Source organism: Parasteatoda tepidariorum, chromosome 5, assembly GCF_043381705.1.
Source record: "Parasteatoda tepidariorum isolate YZ-2023 chromosome 5, CAS_Ptep_4.0, whole genome shotgun sequence".
Taxonomy (NCBI): Eukaryota; Metazoa; Arthropoda; class Arachnida; order Araneae; family Theridiidae; genus Parasteatoda; species Parasteatoda tepidariorum.
The window spans coordinates 86975957-86986707 of record NC_092208.1 but is presented as its reverse complement, the minus strand read 5'-3'; the positions used below and the strand labels follow the sequence as shown (position 1 = coordinate 86986707).

General features: G+C 28.4%; 1 protein-coding gene across 1 annotated transcript; it reads left to right on the top strand.

Moving 5' to 3' along the window:
- The first annotated feature begins 1045 nt into the window (after positions 1-1045).
- LOC107450481 (growth factor receptor-bound protein 2) lies at positions 1046-10751 on the top strand. The gene is made up of 5 exons (XM_016066282.4): positions 1046-1833; positions 5041-5135; positions 6464-6583; positions 6696-6861; positions 7780-10751. The coding sequence occupies exons 1-5, from the start codon at positions 1756-1758 to the stop codon at positions 7954-7956; spliced, it is 636 nt and encodes a 211-aa protein (XP_015921768.1). The 5' UTR covers positions 1046-1755; the 3' UTR covers positions 7957-10751.

Sequence of the window (10751 nt, the reverse complement as noted above, 5' to 3'; positions counted from 1 at the left end):
TGTTAGGCTTNTTTTAAATGTCGTGAAAAATTTCGAGACCCTTAGTACGCTATTTAATCTGTGTAACTGTTCGGCGGTTTTTAACATTACAGGTATACGGCTTTAGGACCACCAAACAAAAATAAAATGTTAATTTAAAATTAATAATTTTCGGTAATATATGTATACTTTAACGAAATAATTCTATGAAGACTGCTTTTATGTAAACTTATACTTTTATGTAACTGTAATGATTGCTTTTATGTAAAAACTAAATTTGTTGCAATTTTAACTCAACGATTTCAATGTTCAGTTTTCAATATTGCCAAATTAAATATCGGTAGTTTTTAATATTGTCGCTAAAAGTTATTTAGCTTAATTTATATGCAGTATAGTTTTTTAAAATCTAACCATTTTTTAAAGCAATGATTTCCTAATTACAGTGGTTTTTTATCATGTTAAATATTATGTATTTTTGATTCCAATCTCGTAGTTTAATTAACAGATAGCACTGATTAACAAGAATATTTGAAGTCACCCTCAAGATTTCTACTTAAAGTTCGTGAAAATCTGATTATTCGAATGAATGGAAAGTTCTTTACAGGGTCAATCAGCCATTGTTGACCAGGCAAAAAGTGTTTCATAACGATTTTTTTTAAATGACGATTCTTACGTTATGAAATGACAGGGCATCAAATAACGATTCTTTTTTCAAACACAAATAATAAATCAGGAAACAAACACGTATGCAAGAAAATAGAAATACTACTCAAGAGATTCACAAAACACAAAGGTCCCGCAGCGGACTGATCTTTAATACGCAGTTCCCGGCAGATGACCGAAGTCAAAAGCGAGGGGTGTTGCTTTGTAGCAACGGAGTTCCTGTGCTACTAAGGCACGCACCTCCGATCGAGATAAAATAAGGGAATTACAATAGCTGGGAATGTTTATCGAAAATAATGATAATGAGAAAAACAGAAAGATTTGTGGAATAGTCTAACTGGTGTCACCCTAGTCAAGTATCACTGGCTGCGCTCAGTATGCGGGTGGGTGACCACTTGGATCAGTCTACGTAAAGAACCGAAGGTGTGCGGTATTGGTCCTCGTTAATCTGTTCTACCGTAAAGTGCTCGACTTCGCGTGCAGGTCGTTGGGCTGCCGAAGAAGGGGTTGCCAGCTCTTCTGCAGAGGATCAAAATTGTGATGGCATGCCTTCAGATCCAGCTCTAGTGCAACGTAATGAACTACAACAGCAATATCAAAACACAATCGCGACATCAAAACACAAAGTTTATAGCGCACCCTAGTGTTGAAAACATCATTCATAAATGACGCAAGCCTTGTCAGCTTCTCAATCTCACTAGTTTCGTCTTATCTCTAATTCTAGTAGTACTACAACTACAGGTTTCATGTTTACAAATGTGCTACAGAATCGCCACGAAGGAAAAAATTGGAATTTATTGATCATCAACATTGAATAAACACTTTTAACTGTTCTTTTAGCTATTTTAAATGATGCAGTTTCTTATTGGTTTCCCTGATTACATTATACATTTTTTGAGTTTAATAAATGATATTAACTTATCAGCTTTGTGTACATTCCTGTAAGGGTTGCGATGTGTCAAAAATTATGACTCATTTTTGTTCTTGGCTGCTTATGCATTTGACGGATATACGCTTTCATGATTTGTTTTTTTCCAACTGTGGTCCTGATATCTATAACTAAATTTTCTCTGCTTTGTGCATGCAACAGAAGTTTTACTTACTAAATTTGATATGGAAGCGATTGCTAAGCATGATTTTGATGCAACTGCAGAGGATGAAATGAGTTTTAGAAAGGGACAAATTTTAAAGGTAAATATTTCTGATTATAAGATAAGATTATTTCAACTGAATCAGAAAATACTTAGTGTTTTGCCATGGCAATTTATAATTATTAATAGCAAAGAAATTAGTGGAATAGAATAAAGTGTTGTAATAATTGATGTCAATATAGAATATCTTATGAATACATTCTTGGGTTATCGACAATTACGTCTGAGGTTAAATGTATGCAGTATCCCCGTTCTTATCTCAAGTAACAATAACATCGAAACTTCTTCCAAGCAAATATTAATTTCAATACTTTTTTCGGTTTGTTATATAGCGTCAAAAGTCAGATGTTTTGAAATATATATATGGGTCGTGACGTATGGTTCGATGGCTATTGTCAATAATATTCTTAAAATATGTGAAAAATTTCAAAGACAATGTTCCCCCAAAATCTTTTTAGAGTAAAATCAGACTTTTTTTAAAGAACATAAGATATAGGATGGATATCTTCCAATGATATTCTATCAATGTTTGATGTATACCATATTTTACAAATATTTATTTAATGTATGTCAAATATTTTATCCTTACTTCTGATGAATGTACAGATATTTTATAAATATTTATACATTTTCTATTCTTCACACTTCAGGTGCTAACGAAAATAAAAATGACTGATGACAAAATTATTACAGTATAAAGCATTTACAAAAAAATAGATCTTTGTCTTTTGAAGTAATCTAGTGTATGAAAAAATTTATTTTGGAGAAATAATAAAAAAATTTTTTTTTGCAAAAGTGTAACATTCAGTGCCAGGCATGAGAGACCTCACTTAGGGTTTCCATATTTCTGCCCCCCCCCCTTAATTCTTATAAAAAATTTTAGTTTTTCCTTAAACTATTGTGATTTTTTTTAAAAAAATAATAAAAATAAGCTCAAATTTACTAATATACTCTAATTTATCTATATTATAAGTAACTTAAAAGTACCTGGTAACTAAACAGCTAGTAAAATTGGTTTTAAGTTACTCTCAGGAGGGCCATAACAATTCAGTGGTTAAAATCCCTGGATTACTCGATGAGACCTTAATGAAACAAAGAGTAACGTCATCGGTCATTAATTTTCAATAGCACCTCCTGGTATATCTGATAAACATTCCATATAAATCAGATAAATATTAGTAAAATATTTATGTAATAGTAAGCATGTCTGTAAAATATTCATTACATATTAGATAAATATTTGTAAAGTACTTAAAATAAATCATTATATTAGTATCAAATAAATGTCAGACATATACATAGAAATTAATAATATACATCATTTGAGTATCTGTAATAAGTATATCTGATATGATAAATATCTCTGGAAATGTTCAGAAATATGACAATCAATTTTTTTTTCTTGCCTTATTACTTATAAGTAACTACTAAATTCTTAATCTTTTAAATAATCAATATCAACTGATGTAATAATATGATGCATACAAATAATTTATGTATAAAACTGATTTTTAAGCAAATTATTATCTTTAAAAAAATACCATTAATTTTATTATCAATGTCATTTGCTTTGATAAATTAGCAACAATATTTTTAATGAGAGGGTCCAATTACCTTTATCACATTTACCTATTCCATTTTAAAATAAAGTCATAAAAAACTATTATAAATGTTTAGATGTAAAAACAAATTAATTCAATTCAAATGAATTATATTAATTCAAATGAAGGACATCAATGCTTATTAATCGTATTTTCTCATCATCATCTTTCTGTTATTTTTAAATTGTTCTCTTTTTGTGGTACGTTGGTATTCTGTAACTTAACCATTAGAAATAAAATTAATAATATTTATAAAATGTGATTTTCTGATTAACAATCTATTATAACTTTTGAAAAAAAATTTTAATAGCTTCTTTAATATTTTTATCCATTTGCATTCTACTTATTTTAATTTTTAAAATGTTTTTAATTATTTGTTTTTTTAATTATAGAACTGTAAATTATGGATTTAGATTTTAATGAAATTGTTAGACCTTCTTAAAAAAAATCATAAACCAATTGAAAATACCAAAAAATTATTCCATTTCAAATTTCAGTGATAGAGTAGAACCTCAATCGATGGTCTTTCATGGCAATAGTTTTGCTTGCAATGAATAATCTTATTCATTATGACTAATAGATGCAAGAAATATCAAATCTAGGTGACCATTAAATATCAAATAATGATTAGAAAATGTACACAAAGTAATAAATAATGAACTTGAAAATTAATAATTAAAAATTGTTGATAATAAATTAAAATTAAAAATTTTAATTGATAAATTATGTAGCACTCATTAAAAAAATATTTAAAACGTAAAAGGAAGACTAATGTGAAAAAAATGACTACACATTTCATTGTCATTGTTTAAAGTTTTGACTTGAAACTCTTCTCAGCACAAATAATAAATTTTTGATATTTGTAACAGATTGTTGTTCATTTTCTGTAAGTTTCAAATGAATGCAGAAAGTTCGGATTTAATTCAAAGCTTTCGGCAGATGTTGGTACTCATTGTTCTTCTATTTCACTGCTTTCATCAGTGGCACAATAACTTTATCTTCTGCAACCATTTTCTGTACTGACTAGTCACATCACAGGTTTCAACCTTTTCAGCAACTGATGCATAAAAAATAAAATAAAAAATCGTCGTAATGTCTGAGGTATTTTCCTTAAATTGTAACTAATCCTCATTTTCTTCTTCAATATTTGCATCAGCAGTTACACTTTCTTTTCTCAAAATAAAGTAACCATTTTTTTAAAAGTGTCAGTAGAATTTCTGAGGGATAAAGTTTCTGAAGTTTTAAAACGATCGAATGAGTGTTATTTGCAATATAATAATAAAATTTTTTGATGGGCGCATTTAATTAAAACGCTATTTACGTGAAAATGAAAAATGCATTCATAAAAAAAGAGAGATTTAATCTAGTTGTTAATATGATTCTTTAAAAAAGATGAAAGTTCTGTCATCATAAAGTACAAAAAGCAACAGAAACTAAGTTACAAATATTATCTGAAAATATTTTTCTTCTGTTCAATATGATTGTATGTAAGGTGATTTTTCACTATTATTATTACTGTATTTATGTCTGTACTGATACTTATTTTCCATTTTCTTAATAAATAAATTTGAAAGTTTAACTTCAAATTTTCTTTTGTATATTCAAATATAATGATATATATAATTTTTTTTAAATAAAAACCACAGATATTAAATATTGAAGACTCAGACTGGTTTAGAGCTGAACTTGATGGCAAAGAAGGTTTCATACCTAGTAACTACATAGAAATGAAAAATCATGAGTAAGTAACTTTTTTGGTTATTCAAGTATGGTTATCATAGAGTGTAATTATCAAATTCAGGGTGGCCATGAATTCACTGAGGACCATTAAAAAAAATTGGAAATTACATCATTAAAAATTGGAATTAACATCATTAAAAATTGGAATTAACATCATTAAAAATTGGAAATTCTAAAAAAATATGTATATATCATGTAACTAAATGATAAAAGTTGTTTCTAATTATTTAAAGGTCAAATATACTAGAGGGGACCCAAAAACGAAATTCATAATGCCATTTGTAGATGAAGTTAGTGGAGACCTACTGTGCTGGTCAGTTTGTAGATTTATGTTTGAGCGTAGGGTCATGTTTCTCTTACTGTTATTTTGTTTCGCATGGCAAATATAAAAACGAAGAATGTGTTTGAAATTTTGTTTCCTACTTGAAAAATTTTCTACAGATGCTTATTTCAACAGGCTTTAAATAGGTATGCTATGTACTATAAATAAGTTTTTGGGTGTTTCAAGCGTGGTTAGATGAGTGTTGAAGACTATGCTCGTTCTGAGTGTTCTTCAACATCTTGAAATGACAAAAACTATAAAAAATTTCACCGAAAAATCAATTAGAATCGTTATTTTACACCCAACCAAATTTCAGAAGAGACAGATGTGAGTACAGAGCCATTTTAAAGGATGGGCCCGAGTTGAGATGATGAGGTGCTTTTCAAATTGCTACACGTGGTTCACAAGATACAACTCACGAGTTTTTCATTGATTCATTATGAAGTGAGGACTCAACTATATTGTTTGTTTGTTATTAATCTGATGTTGCTATTTAAAGCCCATCACTGTACCTATGATTCCTTTTTTTTTTCTTTTTTTTTTGTCAATTAACTTTAATCTACTTGAGTTTTGCTTTTTAGCAGATCTAGAAACCTATATAATTGTACTAAAGATAATTTTAGTCTAGTTATAGGTTAAATAAAGGTGTGATATTAAAACTTTTATTTAACTGAAAATTGGCTATTTACCAAACAAAAAAAAGAGAGGGAGAGAAAAACAGAATATCTTCACTCCATTGTATAAGATTAAAACTGTTTCAACTGTTTAAATAAGCCAACTGTTGTCACCACTTTAAAGATTCAGAGCATGCCCTAGTTGCTGTTTGCTATAGAACTGACCCAATAGTTTTATTGTGTGAAGCCTCAATTTCAAATTTATTAGAATAAAGAGAGTGGTGGAGCCCAAGATTTCATCCTATTTTCTGAACACTCATTGAAAACTGGATACATCTTGAGTATTTACGGGATGATAATTGAAATGAGCTCTTTTTTTTTTATTTCTTGCAGCTGGTACCATGGTCGTATCTCGAGGGCTGATGCTGAAAAACTTTTATTGACGAAACACGAGGGAGCATTTTTGATCCGTGTCAGTGAAAGCTCTCCTGGGGACTTCTCTCTTTCTGTAAAGTAAGTTACTTTGAAATTATTAATTTTAAATAATGATTTTTTAAATAATGATGTCATGAGTAGTGAATCTTCTGAATGATTATCATTTATAATTAGTTTTAAAATCTTTTAGATGTGGAGAAGGAGTGCAACATTTCAAAGTGTTGAGAGACACTCAAGGAAAATTCTTTCTTTGGGTGAAGAAATTCAATTCTCTGAATGAGTTGATTGATTATCATCGAACTGCCACTGTTAGTCGATCTCATGATGTGAAACTTAGGGATATTCAGAAAGAAGAGGTATATTTCCTTTTTCTTCTTTTTTTTTAAAAAAAAAATTTCATTTTTATAAAGCATTTTGCAATTGCTTGAAGATGCATAAATAAATCTAGCATCTTTCCCAATCCAGCATCATTGCACAGTATTTTCTCTTGTACAGGTTGATTGAGTGTATAAAGTCTTCTATTTTTAAATTCGAAATGTTGAATTTTGGGTAAATTCAGTGTATGAATTGGACACTGATTCTCACTTGTTAAAATCGAATTTGTGGAAAAAATAATATGTAAATTGAGTAAAAAAATCTTTTTCATAATGATTTAAAAAATAACCTCAGATTTTTTTTACTGTATGTTAAGATGTAAGTGCATAAGGCTTTCACTGTATGCAGAATAGCCTGCAATTCTCCTTGTACAAGCTCCATCCATTTAGTAAAGTGGAGTAGACGTAATGTGACAAGTGAAGCTATAACCTGAGTTAGATAAAATTAAAAAATTTTATATGTAATTTGTATATTCATAAAATATATTAAAATATTATAAATTTTTTATTCACTGCTATGACCAGAAACTCACAGATTAATAATATTTAATATTTTTTTGTTAAGTGCAGAAAGTTATCATAAGCTAAATAATCATAAACCAAATAATATTTATTTTTACTGTGTATAAAAGGATGGGGAAAATTAAAAAGTAAATTACAGCTCTGGAGGGATATACATACTGATCAAAACACCACTATAACTTGTGGCGCTTAAATTGAAAAACTAATGCGTAAATCTGACAAAATCAGTCATTTCAGTAAACACAAAGCTTTCTTTGTGCTCTTTTTTTTTAGTATTCTCTTTAAACTACGTGTAAATTTTGCAAAGAAAATGTGTTATTGTAGAAATATTATCAAACAACATGTAAATTGTCACTCATTGTTAATATACCCCCACAGTACCTTGTTCAAGCTCTGTATGACTTCAGACCGCAAGAGAGTGGTGAGTTGGAATTAAGAAGAGGTGATGTCATAACCGTGCTTAACCGCTCGGATAAGAATTGGTGGAAAGGAAAGATTGGGACTAAGAAAGGCATCTTCCCTGCTACATACGTCACTCCATACAACAACAGATGAGACATTGGGTGTAAATGAATGCAAACTTTCAATCTTTCCTATAGTGGTTGTGAACTGAGTTACAATTGTTATTTTATTTTATTTTGCCTGAGAATAAGCACACCAATGTATGATTATCATGTATTTATATTTGTCATTATTTTATTTATATGTAGTGGTGATCAAATTCATTTTAAATTAAATTTATAAAAACAAGAATTCAAAAGAAAAAACCATGCATTTTGCTGCCATTTAAAATATAAATTTTACAGAATATTCGTAGAAGTTGAAAGTTATGTGATTATGAATTATAAGAGTTAATGGTCACGTACAATTTCAGGGTTTATATAAAGTGCTCTTTTTTTTTAAGGAATAAAAGTGTTTTTAGAAAAATAATTAAGTTTAAAATCTCAGTAGGTTAAATGTAATTGGGCAATTCCTAAAAAAAAAAAAATAGCCAAAATTTGAAACTTTAACAAACTTATCATATTTTTATAAGCATTTAATTAATATTTCCGTTTTCAACTCATAACTCATGTTTAATTTTTTCTCTGGGACTAAGTGAAATAAAGACCTTATTTAAATACTCCATTTTAATATTTAATGAAATAATATCTGCATTTAATCCAATTTTATTATTTTTGGTAACATTATACTATAATTATGTATGTACGGAAAAAAGTAATTTTGGTTATTTTAGAGTTTGAATTGGTAAATTTTACGTCTGTAACAAAAATTAAGCATAATTTAATTTTTTTGTCAAAATGGAGCAACATTTTTTAAAAGCTTTTCTAATTCTTTTATTACTCTTAGTTACAAGTTAAATGCTATGAACAATATTTTTCCAAACATGCAATTTTTAAAAAAATTGGTGTTACAGATGTAATATATCTCTGCATTGTTTCATCCATAACAAATCAAGAATTTAAATTTTTTTAAAAAATGAATACTGTAAATGACACACTCATTAGATATAAATATATTTGAGAAAGACCAAACAATTATATTTATAAATTTTTGTTCTATTTGGTTATCCCAAAATTCAGTTCTGTATCATTTAGAATGTATTATAAAGGTAAATATTTTCAGATGAAATATTTTACTGTGAAGTTTATGATACTTTGAAAGGAGATTGTATTTAAAATATTGATAACCTTATTCAATGTCAGCTCGAAATTAACTGTGGTCCATTGAAAGAAATTAGCAATAGTCCTCCAGACCAGCAATCAATGTAAAAAGATGGCATGTTGTTTAGGAATTTTGATTTTCAGTTTTATGTTTTGGTCAGTGTTTTTGTCACAAAAGAGCATATTTCATCATAATTGTGACATGACACAAACCCATTATTATAATTTTTCATATAAATTCACTTTTTTAACTTAAAAAGACAGGTATATGGACAAATGAAAATGTGTACAGACTATTAGTGTCTTTTGGTTACTGGTCCTTCAAATCAGTGACTTAATTTTCTGAGTTTTTAGACTTGATGTTATTTGAACATTTCAATCTAACAGCAGAAAAGTATTAAAAAATGTTTTTTATTTAGAACTTTGAATATTGTTTCAAGTATTAAATATTGTTTTGTATTTTGAGATTTGGCTGCGTAAATCATCTTATAACAATAGTGTTTTAGGGTACCCCCTGTAAAATGAAATAGTAGTCATTAGTTTTAATCAACCCATTTTAAAAAGCAATTAGACACAAATGAAATCATTAAGAAATTCAGGAACACGAAATTATTCATTAACAAACCAATAGATGGTGTTTTTAATACAATCACAAATACAGACAAACCGCAAAGCGTTATTAGGCGATTCAATATTTTCAAATTTATGGTTTTGTTTTCAGCAGAAGAAATGAATTATGTAAAGTATGAGCTCAAATCTTCTGAATTTCATTACATATTAGTTAATTCTGGAGTATTTAAAATGAAAAGTTTGTTTCTGTTATTTTTAAATACATTATTAATAAAAGTAACAGGGTCGTGTGTAGTTGAGAATAAATCGCTCATTTCGCAATCCTGATTTAGGTTTATTGCATATGGTACGTCTTTAATTTTGTTACTTTATTCTCGTTTGGGTTGCGATTATAAGTTTCTTTTGCTAATTTCTTATATTTAATTTTTGAAGACAGTTTACTCAAGACAGGGTAATAATTGTTCTATGATTCTTCTTCTAGCATTTATTTTATATTTTTATTACCGCTTAATTCCATGTTTATTCCCTTTTTTGAAAAGTTCTTTGTAGTAATTTTAAATACTAAATCTAAGTTTAATTTGATTGTGTTTATTTTCACTCATTTTTCCCCTCATTCTTACTGTTCACAGTTTGTGAGCCTGTCAGTGCTTTTGTCACATTATGCCAAATGGTGCCAAATAAATTGAATAAACATAAATCCAGAAACGTCTGTGATGGGAAAAACGCAACGCTTCCTAGTGTAGGGAATACCACCCATAGTGGATAATTAAGAAAAAGATTAGGCCTTTTGGAAGTACCATTGATGTGTAGTAAAGGTGCTTTTATATACCTGTGGCTTACCTGTATTCAATGCTTCGATTGTTGCTTTGGTGCTTGCTGATTAGTCTTTTTTCCTCCTTATATGTTTTTTATAGGTCAATCTAAAATTATTATTTTAAGCAATTAAGATTTTTATTTGAGCGGTGTTTAATTTGGAAGTAAAGAAAGATGTAAAATGATACTTGTAAAAAAAAAAAAACATTCCTTTCTTTTCAGAAATCTGTGATATGATCATTGTTGTCCTGAGGAGATATTGTTTATGTTCCATTTTGGTTCTGAAAAATAAAAAATAATTTTGTA

Bases quoted from the DNA above. Each gene is read 5' to 3' on its own strand.
- LOC107450481 (XM_016066282.4), top strand. From the start codon at position 1,756: ATGGAAGCGATTGCTAAGCATGATTTTGATGCAACTGCAGAGGATGAA. The intron at 5,136-6,463 runs GTAAGTAACTTT...TATTTCTTGCAG, and splicing joins ATAGAAATGAAAAATCATGA to CTGGTACCATGGTCGTATCT. The intron at 6,584-6,695 runs GTAAGTTACTTT...AAAATCTTTTAG, and splicing joins GACTTCTCTCTTTCTGTAAA to ATGTGGAGAAGGAGTGCAAC.